The 19,549-nt window shown below is 42.9% G+C and overlaps 2 protein-coding genes across 3 annotated transcripts; both read right to left on the reverse strand.

Moving 5' to 3' along the window:
* Window positions 1–19: 19 nt before the first annotated feature.
* Window positions 20–5,784, reverse strand: LOC101770587. Of its 2 annotated transcripts, XM_004972332.3 has the most exons (8): window positions 5,577–5,784; window positions 4,600–4,725; window positions 4,463–4,506; window positions 2,575–4,133; window positions 1,716–2,421; window positions 1,022–1,126; window positions 724–898; window positions 20–456 (listed from the first exon to the last, which is right to left on the reverse strand). In XM_004972332.3, the coding sequence occupies exons 2-8, from the start codon at window positions 4,711–4,713 to the stop codon at window positions 253–255; spliced, it is 2,907 nt and encodes a 968-aa protein (XP_004972389.1). In that variant the 5' UTR covers window positions 4,714–4,725; window positions 5,577–5,784; the 3' UTR covers window positions 20–252. The 2 variants fall into 2 exon arrangements, with proteins under 2 accessions (XP_004972389.1, XP_022683358.1); XM_022827623.1 differs by lacking the exons at window positions 4,463–4,506; window positions 4,600–4,725; window positions 5,577–5,784 and having other exon boundaries at window positions 2,575–3,863; window positions 3,940–4,072.
* A 1,109-nt stretch (window positions 5,785–6,893) lies between these two features.
* On the reverse strand, window positions 6,894–17,678 carry LOC101771784 (ENHANCER OF AG-4 protein 2). The gene is made up of 13 exons (XM_004972333.3): window positions 17,154–17,678; window positions 16,965–17,041; window positions 12,981–14,846; window positions 12,401–12,866; window positions 12,159–12,267; window positions 11,953–12,065; window positions 11,688–11,875; window positions 10,461–11,073; window positions 9,910–10,390; window positions 9,736–9,831; window positions 9,409–9,506; window positions 9,075–9,270; window positions 6,894–7,546 (listed from the first exon to the last, which is right to left on the reverse strand). Exons 1-11 carry the CDS (start codon window positions 17,265–17,267, stop codon window positions 9,436–9,438), a joined length of 4,194 nt encoding a protein of 1,397 aa, XP_004972390.1. The 5' UTR covers window positions 17,268–17,678; the 3' UTR covers window positions 6,894–7,546; window positions 9,075–9,270; window positions 9,409–9,435.
* Between the last annotated feature and the right edge of the window lie 1,871 nt (window positions 17,679–19,549).

The following is a 19,549-nucleotide window of genomic DNA, read 5'->3' on the forward strand; positions in this document are numbered from 1 at the left end:
CTCACCAACTCGGTTTGCATCGGTAATCTGGTATCAGGTTAGATGGTATGTAATCTGCCTTCTATATGGTGGGTGATTAGAATCACCCACATGCTCTCTCTCTCTCTCTCTCTCCCTCCCCTCTTGGATCAACTATATTATAGCAGGCCTCTAGTTAGTCACTACTTTCTTTCTTTTTTTTTTCTTTTGATTGCTGCACTACAGTCAACAGGAAGCGGAACACGCCGTTTCTTCGGAGCATAGCCGCCTAGCCTAGCTGCACCGGGACAGGAAGAACTCGTAATCTGGATGGTGGTTCACGGACTCCCCACTTCCCTTCGGGACAACAGCTCTTGCCATGGCCAGTGCACCCATCTTCAGTGTCCTCAGCCTCTCTTTCTGAACTTCAGCACAACTGGCCTCGTCAGTTGGCAATTGCTTCAGATCTGGGCATCTCAGCTGAAACCACTGTTCTCCCTATAAACAAGAGGATGCAAAGCAATCTAAGTTAGGCATAAAATCATCCTCTTAATACAAGCTCATGATCCACAAAATAGATACAAGCTTGAGTCTGATGGGCGAACATTGCATCACTGGAAATAAATTTCTGCCAAGTAACTATTAATTCGGTTTCATCATTATTTCCAGGATTTTCAGTAGAACTCATAGCAATATGGATGGTATGCTCAGTGATGCAAAACACTTCCTACACTTGTCAAGGAAAACACCAAGTCGAAATGGTACCTTGGCATTGTAACTCTGGAGACCGACAACTGGTGAAACTACACGCGGATGCCCACCAGTCATATCCATGGAGCATTTTTGAGGAACCAATTTGCCCAGTGAATGGTAAGTAAGAAATGCTGCACGGAAGTTCCCACGAGGTACACGATAAACAGGATACCATGCCACACAGAACCTAGAAATGAAACATACTGATCATCACAAGAGCCAAATATAACAAATCAAATATTTATATTTACTACTGATAAAATTGCAAGCTGAGTTGGGGAACAAAACACATCCAGGATTAGGAACAAACCAGGAAGCTGGATGAAGCTCACACAATTTTGTGTTTTGCAGCTTTTCAGGGTCCCCAAAAATTCGGTGGTCAGAAACGTTTGCACCGCTAACAAGCTCCTTAATCCTACATTATATTGCAGCCATATATTAACGCAGAAAAAGGAGACAAACAATCTGGACAGACAAATAGAGATTACAATGTCCGTTGAAGTCTTACTGTGGCAAAAAGGACATAGTGACCATATCAGAAAGACTGCATCAAAATGGAAACAGTACATCTCATGCCACATACTTAAGAATGATTGGTTAGCAGCTTATAAATCGCAGCTCTAAGCTACTCATTTGGACACAAACTAAGTTCTCTTGCTTTAGGCCATAACTCCTAAACATCCGGATCAGCTAAACCAATTGCGACAGCAGAAAAAGAATAACTCATGGTCAATTGGTCGTGAAGTGCCACTGTTCACAAACTCACTAATGGTTTATAGAATACTGTTCATAACGAAGCTATTAAACTTCCTTGCCTGTATTACACTGTTTATAACTAGAATTGTTAAATTCATTTCCCCTTTCTAACAAAGAAATAGATTGGGATCCTTTCCCAGTTGTGAACCCATAAGCAATTTTTAGATGGAAATGACACCAGATTGAAGAGACGTGAACTATTTACAAGAAACTGCAAATGTCTGGAACTTAAGGAAAAGAAGGCTTACTTTTCAAATAACGGGGGCCGAAAAGAAGGCTGCTCTGTTTCAAAGTACTCAAACATGAGTTCTCCATGACCTTCTACAACTAAAGATGACTCTGATGAGTATGCGTTACTTTCCTCAAACGGTTTATGCACCTTTGCATGCACAGGATGAGAGCTCAAAGAGCTTGCAGTATTTGATGCTTTCAGTAACTCTCTCCCTTGTACACCGAAACTGTGATCCATGTTATTCCTAGACCACCCAAACAACTGAATAGCAGATAGATAAGGTACAAAGTATGCAAAGAACTCTGAACTGCTGCTGCAGGATGTTTTAGAGCTGAGATCATTAAGAGCTTTTACTTCCAATCCATAGCACCCTGGCTCTTCATACCACTCCCATATGGTCCTTAAGGAAACATTAGAAATGTCATGCTGACAAACTGAGCTGCTAACTGCTTCGTCCCATGAACAATTGCTGCCTCTCAAGCAAGGTGCATGACCAATAACTGGAGTTGCAGAATATATAAATGTTTCAAGATCAGTAATTGGATAACCAGCAGCAAGGTGAACATCTGCAGCAACCTGAACTTTGTAGGCATCATTTACAACCCTGAGCATTTCAACTAGATGTGTTCTAGAGTTACAGAACTGTTGACAGCCATGGTTCCCTTGAACAGATGGAACTGTACCACATCCAACCAATAACTCAGTTGTCGTGGACTTAGACCCTGCAATATTTTGAGTACAACATCAAGTTAGGTGTTACAAAGCCTGCTGCAATCAGTCTTTGTATCTTATCAACATTAAGAAAAAAAGGAAGTGGCGCAGGATGCAAAGGTGAAGCAATATTTTCGAGAAAGAATGTAAAGATGGAGCAATACCAGGTGATGATTGTCCAGAAATAGTTTCATTGGCATCATTAATTTGAACTGAATCGTGCAGTCTTCTTTTCTGCACGGAAAGAGCTACAGAAATATCTGTTGATTCACCTGATGACTTCGGAGTTGTCGTTTCAGAAGAGGAAACCGATCCCGTCTCACAATGGATTGATTCTCTGCTGTGAAGAGCAACGGATAGTTTTCCGTGCAAATAAAGCCGCTGTGCTTTGTCAAAATCGCTAGTTGATTGTTCATAAGTTTTTTCTCTTGGACCTATAAAATAATTGGGACTTGCTTGTAACTTGGAATCTTCTGCTGGAAGTCCATTGTGGGTCTCCATGCGAACACTACTTGGCCTTTGCATGAAATTCTTGGAGGGGTGTTTTATTGCAGTTCCATGCTGAGGCTGTATCCCACCAATATGATTTTGTCTATGGGACCGATGATCGGTGCGGACCTCTTTGGTCACTGGCACAGAAGCCCGGCCAACATATTTTTCATTCCGATCATGTGTAAATGTGGACACCCGCTCTCCATAACTCTTCCACAGTAACATTTTCTTCTCTTTTCTTGCCCTCTTTCTAGATATTACAAGACAGAAATCATTGTCCCTGCTTGTGTCGCTGCACAAATGGACTGCCTGGACTCCACTGCAAGCACCAATGCCATTTTGGGAACAAATACCACTATCATAATCAGGTTTCTCTAGCCAGTTCTCATCAAATCCACTACTAGAGCTGCAAAATTCTGTCGCTTCACACGGACCAGGTTCACGTTCATTGCTTAAGATTAACAGAGTCTTGGTATCATGGTTACAGTTCACACTACTGCCAGCATAACATGTTTCCTGAGCTGAACCTGTAAACACGGAATTTTGAGCACTGTCCAAATACCTTAAGTTACTGCTATTACATTGTCCACGCAGTCCTGGACACGAAATTGCCGATCTAGACGGTTCTGTCTCATCACAGTAGGACGCACTGGAAACTGAACCAACTGAGCAGCAACGGTACTCATTATCATTGTCACTCTCAGGAGCCTCTTCAGAAGCTTCCTTAACAGATGAACTGGGAGAAAAAGTTTCCTCAAAGTGTATGTCACCAACGTGCTTAGGTGACAGTGTCAAATCTTCACAATCACCTTCATCGACTGCAGGGGCAGCACTGTTAGTCTCTCCGCATTTAGCTTCAGGCCCATCCGTTGGTTTCCTACAACGTTGCCTGTGCTTCTTGCTTTTCTTTTTGCTCTTCCTTCTTGAAGTATGTCTTGCATTACCACTTGGCTTGGTAAAGCTGTTGACTAAGAAATCAGAATTGGACGTGCTATTGGAAGTGGTGGATCTATCTTCCAGTAGCCTTGATGAATTACCTGGCCATCTTCTGTGAGATCCATCTGGAGGATATGGCAGGAAAAGAATTGATGGCGAGGTTGGTGATAAGGATGATGTATCTTCTGGAGATATAGGTTGAGATGAGGGATGATTGTTCCCATTCTCGGTGAGCGATGGTGATTTGAAGTCGAAACAACATAAATTTATGGGAATAAATGTCACGACAATACACCTGGCAAAGAAGCGAATATCATAGTTATTAAATAGCAAAGGACGGATCCGGAGAATTGGCGGATGTGAAACATGAGAAAGCAATTCGGTTAAGGGCACAGCATGACATATACAACTTGCATGTGGAAGATAAAATTCTTTGTTGCAAAAATATGTTTCTATAATTAGGCTTGTAAATCATAAATGAAGGGAGAAAGAAAGATAGAAAAATGAGGTGGACTCAGAAAGGAGAAAATCAGAAGGAAGAAAAAAAAGATGCATCAGTTGGTACTATGGCATATTGGACGTGCATAGACAGACAGGTGGAGTTAGAGAAGAACATCTGTGCACCTCTGTTGTTGCTGTCTTGATTCAAGGCGTGCTACTTGACGCTCCTGGAAAATGGTAGGAAGGGGAAGCATTACACTTACACATAGTAGTATCTCAGGGAACTGGGGAAGAGAAGAGAGAAAAAGCAGCTGACGTACAAACTGAAGGTTGAGTGGGTTCTTCCTCTCGGATGGTCTCCCAAAGAGGCGACGAGGCCTCCTATTTGCAACAGCATCAGCGGTTCCAGTAGGCATTCCATGTTCAGGTGGCATGTCGCATGAATCCTGCAAGAGTGGTTGGGCAAAAGGGCACATGAGCACAGAGGCATACACGGAGAGAACAATACTCAAATAGATAGAGAAGTCAAAAGTGTGGTGTGCCGGGGTCATGTATGTATGTATGCAAGAATGAATTTTTATCCAGACAGAGGTAGACTAGTACGGAGGTTGAGGTGGGAGTGACAGTAGCACGTTGACCAAATAGCAGAAGAAGCTGCTGGAAGGCCCATCCCATCCCATAGGCATAGAAAGTTTGACTGGAAGCAGCAAGTTGCAGGTACTAGTAGGTATGATTAGGGGAAAAAAAAGTTAAACCCTAAGTAATGAAGAATTGAATAGGGTATATTGGAATGAAGAATGGTACTGGTAGGATGAGTAAGGAAAGCAAGCTGAATGCGAAGAACCCTCCCTTGGGATTGAGGCGGCAGAAGTAGCAGATGGTGCAAGTAGCGTAGCAAGCGAGCATTGCATGTGGATCGTGGCTGGACGAGATGAAATCGACAACCAAATGGAGATGGATCCATCGATCGATCGGTAGAATACGGGACGGATCGCAGATTGTGACTGCGAATAGTATTGAGAAAGAAGCACAAAGCCAGGGAAACCTAATCCCGTACAATCCAATCTAGGGATTTCTTTGGAATTGTTTTGGCATTGGTCTGTTCCTCTCCTGATGAATGAAGAATAAAAAGTAGGAGCAGCAATAATAATCTTATCCAGTCGTCCGCGGGACGAGGCGAGAGGAGACGGAACTCAGCAGAATCGGAGCGAGAGCGGCGGCGGCGGCGGCAGCGGCAGCAGCAGCGAATTGAAAATCGTACGAGGAGGAGGAGAAAGTCGGGAAGAGGCATACGCACCCAGAACCAGAAGGCGAAGGAAGGATCTCCGGTGCGCGATCTCGATATCCCGCGGAACCCAAGGAGGAGGAGAGGATCCTCCCTCCTATCTCATCTTCCGTCTGATCCCACTCCTCCCTCACGCACACGGCACACACACTCTTGTCTCTCTCTGCCTCCTCGCCTCCCAGGCGCGCCGGCGGTGGTAGGTAGCAAAGATGGAGAGAGAGAGGAGAAAAAAACAATTTGATTTCAATCAAATTATTGAAAATCTCTTCACCGGATGGAGAAATAAAAAAGAAAAGAAAAGTGGGTGACGCGAGCTGAGGTCAGGTGGCTGCTGTCCTTCTCTTCTTTGAGTACTTACTACTATTAATTTCATTTCATTTGTTTAAATAATAATAGTAATAATAATCTCTTTCTTTATGCAAAACGGGCCCGCAGCCCAGCCCAGAAAGAGATTAGAGATCCCGGGAGGGAGCAGCAGGATCAGAGAAGAGAATATTACGCTGACCAGAACCAGACACAGACAGGACCGGTAGATGAGGATGAGATGATACACGCTACACTAGCCAAGCTAACCTCCCTTGTTTGTTTTCAGCAACACTCCTACCTTTCCCAAGAAAAGAAAAGCAAAGAAATCGCGTATCACCAACCACATTCCATTTTCTTGAAGCATTCCATGGAGGAGGTACTTGGAGAGCATGGTTCAGGTTCCCTTCATTTTTATTAGGCGCTGATATGATTTGAGAAAGTCTTTTACCAATCTCTTGCAACATATTATCAATTTCTTCCCGGCCAATGTCAGGCCGATTTATGTAACTTTACAACTCTGACTAGTTGTTAGTCCAAATTCCTAATGCACCAACTACTGAAAAACCATAGGCTATCCTAACCTCACCCAGGAGTCCTTATCAACAAAGCTCAGATTGATCTCCAACCAACCTACCACAGAACCTCCAATCCATTTCAGTACAGCATGCATGTTGACAAGTGCCTTTCTCGTGCGTGCACATAGCAGTAAAAACAAACCATCCAAGCAAAAGCCAAATCCCATTCCATTCAGAAGCAAACCAAGCAACAATATACATGCAAGCACCTGACAAAGACATGCAGCTACGAGAGATAGGCAATCAGACGGCACCCGCATGAAACACGCGCCCCGCGCCTGGGTGTCACCTGGACTGGGATGAGCCAACAAACCATGCAAAAGCAAGATTCAGGGCACCATCTCAGCAACCATCCATCCAGTCCTACCATGCACACAACTAATGGCAACTAGTACCAGCAAGGAGAACATTTACTTGTGAATTAAGCCTGGCATGGGTTGCAAATATGTAATGCAAGGTCGGCGATATGCCATCTTCTAATAACTAGTAGCAGGCGTGCCATCAACCACATACAAACCACTATTCAACACCAAACCAGCAGTATCATCTGGCACCCAACCTACCCGCCTACCATTCACAACCTCAGCAGCACCAGCCATCTTGCCAAAACACCACCAAAAAGCAGCCCTTTGCCCGCCAGGCCACAACCTTGCACTCATTGACCTCCATGCTCACCAAATGAACCGTTGGTGCAATGCAAAACCACATCATCACCCTGACCCAATTACAGATCGCACATATACATACATGAGCAACATCACAACAAGCTGCTCATCACATTGCTTTCTCTTCAAAATGTGGCTTTGGATAACCAAAGAGCATCATTGCGCCGCACTGCATGCCTGACTAACCCACCTGTAAGCTTTCTTGCAATTATCCAGAAAGGTTTCAGAAACCCCATTAGCCATCCCCAGCTTGCGCCAAGGGAATACAACACATTGTGTTAGCAACTGTACATATCTTTTTCTACAATTCTACATTTTACCTCTTCAAACCAAAGCATTTAGCTGCCTATGGAAGCTCCCCTCAACTCCATCCAAGTCACCAATATCCTCATTAACAAATCAAAACTTGTCTTCATTTGAGTAACATTCTTCAGACCTGTCACAGCAACAAAACATTTAGTCAAACGAGTACCTTCAGACAGCATAAGATCATACATGAAAACACACAGATCAATGCAAGTAAAACATCCAATGGCACCCGCAAGGGAAAAGGGAGGGAATCTACGTAGCAAAGCAGTTACCATAAGCAAAAGCAAGAAAATCGTGCCTCTGTAAAAGAAATGCATGCAATTGCAGCCATCTTGATATAAAACTGGAACTATTTATTGCTCAATAGCTGTAACCTTGGAACCAGTGGCTAGAGCAGCCAATAAAGCAAAGAGAAATAAATGAGCTTGGCCAATGCAGCAAACATGAATAATGACAATTTTGACATCCCACATTCTCCTAAGAAGATAATCTATCAAATCAATAATATACAGAGAAAATGCTCCTAGAGATTGTCAGATATTCTTCTCAGAGCTGACATGCGCAATTAGACAAAAATAAAACACGATATTTTCTTCTTTGGAATGGAGATGAGCAATGTTGTACAACATTATAGTGATACTAATGAGCATTCAGAATTTCTAATCAACAGGAGACATGAACCCAAATAACAGTCGTGTGCTTAAAACAAATTTGGGATAGGACAAAAGTCACTAGAATAGGATGACACAATATAGTTTCTAAATAAACTCTTTTTTTTGTTCATTTTTGTGGTTGTTTAGAGAGGTCAATGTCCCACAGTTATGACTCACTTAGAAAACCAAAATACACATGTTGAACTTTCCATCCTCATGTGTTCATGATCTAAAAGTTAAAACCTACTTTGCAGGCATATAGGTTGGTAAAACCTGTAGCATTATTTTCAACAATCCTACAATAAATTCATCATAATGAGGTATATCTCCTTATGATATTTATTATTTGATTGCAAAAACACACAATATCTCCGCATATACATCTAAACAAACTTTACGCAACCTTGCCACCATGCGATTACTATTCTAATTTACTTAATGGAATCGAGAAAATTATTTTTTGGAAAATGACAGGAATTCGTGTTCCTATATGTATCACTGCGAAAAGTGTGTATCAATATAGAACTCACATCAGTCTTTGGAAAAACAAATACACTAACTCTTAAATCCCAAACATACTAAAATTAATTTCATACAAAACTATGCATGCCTATGAGGACCTAATGTATCTGCTACCCTATAATTGATTCCGAGCATAATTCCAGTCTAAATCTAAACAGCAAACATACTGCAGTTACTAAAAAGAAAAGGTGGTTGGGGCTTTCATTATAGTTAAATGTGCTTATCTAATTGAACTTAGGAACAGTGTTGCAAAGTGAGCACAACAGTCCCAGAAAAATGAGCTGCAGAAAAAAACCAGACACCACAACAAAACAACATGATATATATAGATATAAGTTCCAAATATTTACTACCAGAACCTCTGGTTATAACTAATGCGTCTGAGCAAGATACAACAAAAACAGTTTGCAATCCTGATCCATACTGGAAGCAACGTTTAAGATACTGAAAACATTTGTGTCATGTGAAACATGAGCTTACACTAAGCGAGATTAGTCTGCTGGATGCTGTTGTCAAGACTAGTTACATTGTAAAATGTCCTTTCCAAATACTATGGCAGATCTCATCTTTACACCCCACGCAAGTGCATCTTCATCACAGAACAGACTAACAAAACCACCACTTGTTGCACTCAATTTAAATTGCCTCTAGTGCCCCAAACTTCCCATGTCAAAACCTGCATAAGCATCAAACAGTTTTGAGAAAAGTTCAGATCATGAGTGAATAGATAGATGAGAGGATCTAAGACAAACCCAAAGGAAAGATAACTCAGGCAAAATACAAAGGCAGCAAAGAGCAAAGGAGAAAAATGTACCTCAAGCAAGTTCAGTTTACAACTTTATCAAGAAGGTCTCCAGCAGTTAAGTGTGTGAATATCAGACCTGGCTGGTAGCATCTGAGGAACAACATGACCTGTGAAAAGAAAAATAGAAAAAGGCTTTTAAAAACATAAGGAAGCATATACATGCCATCCAACAGAGCTGTTCCTTTCCCTAAAATTGCATAAGAATATCTGACAAGCTCCTAGACATTGGAGTTCAAGGAGCCTGATTGTCAGAGGATCTTATACAAATTTAAGAAAATTCATATGAAAACACAGCCCATATGGATTGCAACCATAAACTCTTTAGAAACCAAAGACCTGGTAGTGGTGCTCCAGATGGCAAATGGTTTCGAACAGTATGTTGATGATTCATAGGATTCATTGAAGATCTGTCAATGTTCGACCTTGAATATCCTACATGAGATTTTACTATTAGTATCAGTCTAAAAGCTGGTGCAAAATAACACTTATACAGCTTATGGAAGAACATACCATCCTGCACAAATGACCCTTCTGAGCAAGATAATGCTCTGCCACCTGCTAGCCAATTATTATGCTGGTCATCTGGACTGAAGTTACCAGATGCCATCCGCCAACGTTCTTCAGATGGATAATGGCTCTGACTGTTTGGAAAGGACTGCACAACATAAGGATTGCACGGAGGTGGTACAGCTTGTTGGCCCATGGGATTCATGTGTGCAATTCGAGGGTGGGAATGTACGGGTGGCGTTTGCGTAGACGGAAAGGCACTGAAATTCCCTTGCTGAAAAGGTACACCAGTAGGCCGAAACTGGTAATTACCACTAGAAGTTTGTGGTGCCATAAACACGTTGTTGTTTCCATACTCTGCTGGCATTGAAGGTACAAAATTAACCGCAGCTTGTCCATTGACTGGTCCACCAGGAACGAAGTTCGCTGTATTTCCAATACCTTGAATTGATGTATTTCCTGTCATCTGGGTCAACTGGTTACCCTGCAGCACAAGTCTTGTTTATTAACTAATCAAGAACACATCATGATATGCAAGTAAGTAAAATAATTACATTGGGTGTCCTGAAGTACTCTGGAGCTGGAGGCCGATAACCCAATGATGATGGAGATGACGGAACAGGCGGCGGAATAGAAGGAAGAGGTGGGGCCTGGGTTGGCAGAGGTGGTGGAGCAGGCTGAGGAGGTGGTCCAGAAGGCAGTGGGGGAGGTGGCGGAGGTGGCGAAGCTGGCGAAAGTGGAAGTGGTGGTGGCGGCGGTGGTGTATCAGGAGGCGGTGAAGGAGGCAAAGGAGGTGGAGGAGGTGGTGAATCTGATGGAAGCGGTGGAGGGACATCAGGTAGAGGGGGGGGCTCATTCTGATCAATCAATTCAAGCTCTGAACCCGGCTCTTGACTACAGTCATGTTCAACAAGGATAGCTCCATCAGTCTGCTGCTTGCTGCCCAGTAATTCCAAGGCACCTTCCATAGCAGCATCAGCAGTTACATTCTCTGGTCTAATCTGTTCCTCAACAGATGCTGGAGCAACAGTATCTTCAGCTTCTTGAATGCCATCACTTTCAACAGGCTGCGAAATAAATGGCGATGACCCATTATTTCGAGGTAAGTCTTCATCATCTTCAAAGACTTTTGATGACAAAATTCCAGAAAGCTCAAAAGTTGCATTGCTGAGAACAGAATAAACAAGAAAGCGTCAATGATGACTTGAAAAAATAGAAAAAATTGGGGAACTCTGCTGTGCTTCATAAGGAAAGAAAAATTCAAAAGATAATCAGGAAAGCAGAAAACTTCCAATACGGGAGTTCATTTATTCAAAAAGCATATTTTGAAAATCGTATTAGTGTCTTTTATGTGGTCAAAGCATGTGATATTACCATAGCACATTCTAGGTTCCACAACACTATACATAACAACTACACTCTGTGATGAACAAATAAAGCCATGCATACGTTGGGAAGGTAATAGCACTGATGTGCTTGTTGACTTCTTAAACTAAAAAGATACAGAAAATCTACTTCATGTCAAAATATGGCCCCAACACGATTATTACTATCCAGCACATACTAACCAAGGAAACCTAAAATATAATCAAACAATATGGATAAACATCAACTTTTAAGTTGTATATCCGGTCGTCATATACTAATCTTATAATCAAACTCGTTATAAATTTAAAATATTCAGTTGATGAATCCACCAGAACTTACATCTCAAGCTAGAAAAATAAAAATAGTCGAATGAGGTATAGAACTAGTAAATGGTATATCATGTTATGTGATACCTTCCATACTCATCAACAAGCATGTCATCCATCTCCCTAATAGGATCATCTACAGAGCGTTCAGCGCGGGATGGTCGCTTCAACATAAAACTAGTGCTAGTATTATCATTTGGCACCTCAATATCGCCCATGTATTTTCGGAGTATGTCTTCAGGCATAATCTTTCTCTCAAGCCACAATCTTAGAACCTACAAAGCCAGGTGAGAAAAAAAAAAGTGACCTACTGTTAAGGAAAAACGAACAGAATCAGTAGTAACGTCAATACTTTAAGGCACTGGCGCCGGTTTTCGCGAGCACCAGCTCCAGGTGGAGCAGCAGCACCCAAAAGACGAGGCAATGCAGCTTGAACAGTGGGAACATATGAAGCCCCGGCAACACCTGAACATTTCAGAATTCAGATGATAGGGACAAATTTTGGGGCATCAGATAGCTCTGAGAACAGGATTAAATGTAATACCTAAAAAAAATTACCTCTCTGAGAATGCGAACACTGGGTTATAGAATCCACAAGAAAAAGGAGGTCAATTCTGCGATGCAAATTAGGCTCTCTCTCCAACTTCTGTACGAGAAGCTCGACAATCTGGATAAGAAATAGTAAGGACAGTAACGATGTAACAGTAATGCAGATGGCATGTAAGTTCGTAAGCATGTGTGCGTGCGCGCGCACGCGCGCGCGTGTGTGTGTGTGTGTGAGAGAGAGAGAGAGAGAGAACCTCTCCAGCAATGCCATATTTAGAGCACTCAATTGCATGGCGTGTTGCACGGCCTATACTCTCCTTTGTCCTCGATAGTGTCTCTATCATTCCTTCCAAAGCATCACGAGCAATCGCTGCATCAGTACCAATGCTAGGTGAACCGCTGACCTGCCTAGATTTGGGACTCTTTCCATGCTCATGGTCAAGCTCCGTTGGGCTTTTCAGAACAATACGTTCACCAGGACTCTCGGGAAAAGCAATTCTGGATGGGGATGGAATGCGAAAAACAGGACTAGGGCTTAGTCCCGGCAAACCATATTGTGTGGAGGTCATACCAGCATTATCAGTCAAAGACCCATCAAACTTTCCATGAGCAGATGCCATAAGGTTCCTCCTTGCTTGAGCAGCTGCAATAAGATGTTTCATTGACTTGACAGAGTCGGAGTTAGGTTCAGAAGAAGCTGCTTTATCAACAGAAATGGACCTGCAAAAGAGAAAACCACAAACTATCAACAAAGTGCACATCTAAAACTGTTGGAATGCAAATAGATGAGTATCAGTAAGAAACTTGGTCAATTCAAAATTCAAAGCAGTATACCTTTCCTCTTTTAAGTGATCCCGCTTCGCACCCCGTTCAGCTGACACAGTGACAGTGGTGCTCACCTTATGCTCAACAGCCTGTGCCCCAGGCTTAGATTTAGCCTTCGTGTCTTCTGATTTGGGCAGCGAGTTTTTTTCTGAGGCAGGATAGTTTCGAGAATGGGAGTTCCCAGATGTTAGGTGCAATTGTTTAGAAGAACTATGAATTTTCTTCACCTCAGAGGATGTCGGCATTTTTACTTGACCAGAGGATTTGCGATCAACCAGGTTTGTTTTGTTACCCATGCCAGCAGAAGTATCGACTGAGCCTGTGATTGATCTTCTTCCAATTGCCTGGTGTCTGGCATGCATTTTATCCTGACTCGGTGAAGAACAAACTAGCTCCTGCCTCACAGGTGACATTCCAACACTTTTAGATTTCTCTTCTCTTGCCGGGCCCGATTTTTTTATAGAAGCATTGCCAGCATGAGATGAAATTTTTCCCCGAGTACCTGCCTTGTCAGCAGGGACTATATGTGTAGAGATAGATTTGGCAGAAGTTCTATGAAGTGGTGTTCTCTGTCCTTCATCCTCCTCATCATCAAAGCGACAAGCCCTTCTCTTGGGTTTGGCCGATTGCCTATCAACACGTGAGGCATCCTCCTTCATGATTGAACCCTTTTTAGCAGAATCAGCAACAGTTGACTGAGTTGCAGAACCAGATGTTGGTTCCACAACCTCGGAATGAAGCCTTGATACGGGTGATAAGACACTCCCTGATCTCCGTGCCCTACCATCACTGATACCAGTCTTAGGAACCGTATTTTTACCTGTTTCTACAGTGGTAGACCTCTCATATTTCATAGCATTATGCTTTTCACAATCAATGCTTAACTTTGTGTCACTTTGGGCAACTGTCTTATCTGTTTCACCACCTCTGTCCATAAGTCTTGGCTTTTTTGCTGGACGAGTATCAGTAATACAGTCCGTGGTGCGCTGCCCGCTACCAGGAAGAGACTTCTTATTGGAAGAAAATCCAGCAGATGATTTTCTACTCAACTGCTTATCAGGCTTGCCGTGCACAATTTCATTATGGTCCCTTTTCTCTGAACCAGTAGCAAGTGATTGTTTTGTCATGATTTTGGACTTTTTAAATTCTCTGCTCTCTTTGTCAGCACCCATGTTTAATACGTCAGATGCAGCCTCAGGAGCAGTCCTTCCAGTAGAACTACCAATATCAGCACGCTTTTCCTTCCTTTCAGCATTCCTCAACAGCTTGTTCGCTTTAGATTTCTTTGGCACTTCAAGGGCACAAACTACCTCCAAGTTAGGGTCCAAAACAAATCCTTCTGGCGGACAGCTCTCTTTTTCATTTTTTACCTCTTCATCCCTGTCTGCACGCACAGAAGTTGGTGAATGCTCCTGTTCTCTGTACATGTCAAGTGCAGACTTAGATGCAACAGGCTTTTTTGTCTTGGGATGCTCGGGATCCTGTAGTAAAGATGTTTTCTTTTGAGAAACTGATAAAGAATGACCCCCTATTTCATGACCACCATCTTTCACGTCCTCAGCCCCTGACCCTTGCCCTGAAGCAATTGAGTCATCAGTAGGGCTATCAGCTTCCATTCGTCCCAATCCTAGATTCTCACCATCATCAGGTGACCTCACAAGGTGCTCTGTAGTCTTTTCACTCTGATCAGGTAATGCTCCACTTGCAGCTTCAGATGATTTTGGCAGCTCATTATAGGCCTTGCAGATCTGCTCCACAGCTTCATTATAAGCTCGGACATATTTTTTTTGCACTTTAATACTCGGAGCTCGATCTAACAGATCATCCTTTGCCTTCTCCGTAAATTCTTGAAGATCTGCCAGAGGTACAAAAGCACTGCAGGATGATATTTGTTCATTAGCAACCAAGTGATCATAGGAAGGAAACACACCAAATCAAGTGTTTATCGTAGCAAGTAAAAACAAATGCTTTATTCAGCAATCGTTTTACGAATTAAAGCAACCTATTGCATTAATCAAAATTAAGTAATAACTCTATCAGTATCAGCATTATCAGAATATATCTATATAGTATAACATGGAAAACAGCTGCACGAACAAGCTTAAACAAGATCAAGCTACAAAGAAATAAAAACCATTATTGGTTAATATTTTGGATACTACAGGCCTTAAGAGCGGTCCCGAGCATTTTATGGACTCAGTAAGCAAAATATGAGGCATAAAGCAACAAAGTGAGGTATTTCAGGAATCAATTTCTAGCAATAAATTCTTTCATCTCCAACCTAATAAAGAAAATCAAGCCTCGTGATTGGCCATGCAAACAGCAGCAAGCAACCTAACATCCACAGTTTATACCTATATATTGCACGAGTTTTTACTCTTTAAACTAATGGGTCGATTTGGCACATACGCACAAAAAAAATCTAACAATTGTTAGTTCATTAAGGGTAAACACCACCAGGAAGATAGCCAGGTGGAGTCAGCTTGGAAGGAGACTAGACTATTGGGGGACTTGGGATTAATTCTTCTTCATTCATTGACTATAATGTGGATACACATATATAGTCTAACAATGCCTAATCTAATCCAAAAACTTAATCTAATTATCCTAATTAATCTGATCTGCTGCCGCATGGGTTATTGTGCATGTGCCTCCTCCCTGGCTAGCTGGCCCACTTGCTGGGTTAGCCCATAACAACCATCTAAGCGAACTAGTCAGACAAAGTAGATGTGAAAGGTGGTTGATTAGAATTGAAACTCCAATTCCACCTGTCTAAATTTACATTTTTCTTTAAGATGTTGATGTATAAAAGCCGCTTTGCCAAAAGAGAAAGGGTGAAGGATTCTGTTCTCCCTAGAACTGCAAAGTACATAACTAGCTATTCAAGGACCCCCATGCAGCTCAGCAACAGAAAAATTGGGAGGTGCACGAAAACTGTAAATTTGACAAGTGCATGAAAAATTGCAGGCAACATGCATAAACATGTACTCTCTTGTCGTCATCTGAACCGTCTAGTTGTCTGAGCTAAACGACACTGAAGAATAGCGTGCTAAACGTGATTCATTGCACGGCAGAAGACCTTTTAATATCCATCTCCCCATCAGTTCCCAACAGCAAACGCGGAATCCAGGTTTGTGACGTGTTAAACATACAGTCATAAATATAAATAGAAGTAGAAAAGCCCCTACATTCATACAGGTTGGACGACCAGGCTTAGTTATTAAACAAGTAATAAGTAACCATCCGAGTGAAAGTTTTAGGCGATTCATATACTAAGCAAGCGTGTTAGGCACGTGAACCAATAAGGAATGAATTGATGAGTTGCAAGAATGGCAGTTACAATAGCGGGAAACAACTGATAACTAAGGTTAGCTGATGCTGCTGGTCAGAAATTGGTCGTTGGTGGTGTTAAATGCAACTGGTAACTAAGGTTAGCTAGCAACTATATGCCTACTTTCCTGGCCTCATTTTGCGCATCATGTGGACCATGAAGCCTTGGCATCGAATAAACATAACTAGCGCCCCCATGTAACTCAGCCACAAAAAAATTGGGAGGTGCACGAAAACTGTAAGTTTGACAAGTGGACAATAAATTGCAGGCATAAACATCTACTCCCTTGTCGTGACCTGAACCGTCTAGTTGTCCGAGCTAAATGACACTGAAGAACAGGACGCTCAACGTGATTCATTGCATGGCGAAAGACCTTTTAATCTCCATTCGTACCCAACAGCTAACATGGAATCGAGGTTTGTGACGTGTTTAACATGCAGTCGTAAATATAAATAGAAGTAGAAAAGCCCCTACATTCATACAGGTTATTAAAAGAGTAATAAGTAACATCCTTACAGTGAAAGTTTTAGGTGATTTGTATACCAAGCATGCGTGTTGGGCACGTGAACCAATAAGGAATGAATTGATGTGTTGCAAGAATGGCAATTGCAATAGCGGGAAACAACGGTAAGGTAGAGGAGGTCGCCGGGCAAAGAACTTACATCTCTCTGGTGCCGTAGAAGTAGACGAAGAACTTGCGCGGCGTTGGCGTTTGGCCCCACTCCTCAGGCCTGCTGATCTGCGGAGACAGGAATGCAGAGCGTTAGTTGATCCCGCGTCAAGGGGTGAGGTGGAAAGGAAACCCTAGCCCAGCAGTATGAGCGGCGGCAGCAGCAATGGAGAGAGAGTACCTTGGCTGGCCAGGCCGGGTATCCCTTGATCTTGGCGAGGACGAGGTCGCCGAGCTGCGGTTCCCTGGTCCACTTGCGACCCTGCTTGGCGCCGCGCCTACCGCCGGGAGGCATTGGCGGCGGGGGAGGATGCCCCTCCCCCCAGCGTCGGGCCCTAACCTAACCCTAGCAGCAGAGAGCGGCGGGGGCGGCGGCCCCGCCCTAGGGTGGGAAGCCTCGCGGGTGGGAAACCCAGGCACCCGCGACCCTAGGGTAGGGAAAGGGGCGGCGGCGGTAGTCGGGCGCGGGTGGCTGGCGATGGAATCGGCGGGCGGATTGCGTGCGATCCCAGCCGCTTCCGCTTCCTCCTCCGCTTTGTAGTAGCTGCTGCTAGGAATCGCTTGGATGAGGATGGGGATGTGGCGGCGGCGGCGGCTGCCTCTTCTTCCTCCTCGCCTCGCGTCTCCTCCTCCTCCTCCTCCTCCCCTGCGGTGTGCGGTGCGTGCGGATGCGGCTTGCTCTGCTGTTGTGCGACTGCAGTGTGGGCCCCGCTTCCCTTCCCCCTTCCTCGTGCCGTGCTCAGGTCATTTCATCATCGGAGAAGACTCCCCAGCAGCCGCCCGATCTGCATCGCACGGCAACAACAGAAAGCTCGTGCCAGATCGGATGCCACGCCATCCCCCTCCACTTTTATCCCATTTTCTTGCAGATTGAAGAGTATCTCGACCCTTAAGGGCTAAGGGTTATTAACCCTGCGTGGTTTTCCACGGATGGGGATTTCCCTGGTTAATTTATTTCCTTTGATTTTCCTGGGCACCGCTGCCCCCTTCCCCTTTGCTGTTTGGCACCAAAGAAAGAAATTAAAAGGAAATTACTCTACTCTGATATATATATATATAAACCCTATATATATATATATATATATATATATATATATATATATATATATATATATATGATATGTGGAGAGCAGCAAGATCTTTCTGCCTTGTGAAAATTGACAAACACCACGAGAAACTTCATGCTTATCTAACAACAACTAGAGACCATACAATATTTGTCTTCCCTGCTTAACCCAGACTACAGCACATATGTGTTGCACAGTTACGACTACGACACATAGTAGAAACAGAGCATTCAAACATATGGAAGTGATTCTTCAGCTTCCTGAGCTCCTCCTTGACACAGATTTGTAGTCTTTCTTCCACATAGGGAAGTGATTCTTTAGCTCCTTGAGCTCAACAAGATAGCATTCAGTTACGACAATGATTAGCAATGTCAAATGTCTCATGGTAAAAACTTGCATACTTTGACTAGCAGTTATTAGCAGTATCATTTAAATCATTGGCAATCACTAGCATACTTTGACTTGACATCTGCTTACTAATGTAAATTGCATGACGCGAAGCCATTTCAGCAGTTGAGTCAGAATTATACAACTATATATGATAGGTGTTCCGGGTGGACGTCCAAATTACCTGAACAGATACCATTTTTCAGCATTCAGACATTGCAAACAGTGATTCACTTTACACTCAGACAGAGTAATAAAACTGTAAAAGTACACTTCAATTCGTTACTAGCACACATATGGATGGAAAATGCACTAGAAGAAATAAAAGATTTAAAGTACCAATGCATTGCAGATCTCACTAATCAGCTTTGCTAGGTAGCATCTAATTTGCCATTTTTAAAGAGATAAGTACCTTTGGGATCTTGGCAACTGACTCTCGGATCATGTAGTGCTTCCCACCAGGACTCTGCAATTAAAAAAAAAGTGAAATAATTTAGCCATGTCAGCAGCAGAAGGTTCACACAAAGTAAAATTTTACATGGTTAGACATGATGAGACAAGTAAAGTTTTTCATGAACCATACACTGAGCATATTCAAAGAGACATACTTGATTTTTCGCTTTAGCCACATTAATCGAACATTAAGATTCTTGGTTGTAATGAATATCTTCCTACGTGTCTCGGACTCAGAGACATCCAAAGCAAATGACTTCTCCTCATCGGTTAATTCAACCATAGCATCCACTTGATTGACACACTTCTCAACTGAAAATTCTTCCTCACACATTTTCCTTTCTTCAAGAGCTTGCAAAGTTTTGTTGGTTTGGCTCTTTTTGTACTCCACATATCCCTCAAGATCGGAGCCGATGTGACTTTTCTTACACTTTCTCCTACTTCCACCTTCTTCCTGTCTTGAATCTTGAGCTTCATTGCGTTCATTATGTGCATTAGAAGTCTCTTGGCCATCGAAACTCAAAGAAAATGGACTCGCACCCAAGTGACTGCTGCTTTGTTCAGAGTTACTTCTTTCAACAAGAGGTGCAGGAGGAGGAACAGTAGGAGCAACAGGAGGAGGAGGAGGTGCAGGAGCACAAGGTGGATCCACTTGCATGGTTGATGTGAA

This window comes from Setaria italica, chromosome VI (assembly GCF_000263155.2).
Source record: "Setaria italica strain Yugu1 chromosome VI, Setaria_italica_v2.0, whole genome shotgun sequence".
In the NCBI taxonomy this organism is placed as follows: domain Eukaryota; kingdom Viridiplantae; phylum Streptophyta; class Magnoliopsida; order Poales; family Poaceae; genus Setaria; species Setaria italica.

Coding starts and splice junctions, on each gene's coding strand:
- LOC101771784 (XM_004972333.3), bottom strand. CDS start 17,267: ATGCCTCCCGGCGGTAGGCGCGGCGCCAAGCAGGGTCGCAAGTGGACC. Junction 11,074..11,687: donor CTTGTTGATGAGTATGGAAG/GTATCACATAAC, acceptor TTCTGTTCTCAG/CAATGCAACTTTTGAGCTTT. Junction 9,832..9,909: donor AGGGTCATTTGTGCAGGATG/GTATGTTCTTCC, acceptor AATCTCATGTAG/GATATTCAAGGTCGAACATT.
- LOC101770587 (XM_004972332.3), bottom strand. CDS start 4,713: ATGCCACCTGAACATGGAATGCCTACTGGAACCGCTGATGCTGTTGCA. Junction 4,134..4,462: donor TCAAGACAGCAACAACAGAG/GTGCACAGATGT, acceptor CTTCTTTGCCAG/GTGTATTGTCGTGACATTTA. Junction 457..723: donor TCCAGAGTTACAATGCCAAG/GTACCATTTCGA, acceptor TCTTGTTTATAG/GGAGAACAGTGGTTTCAGCT.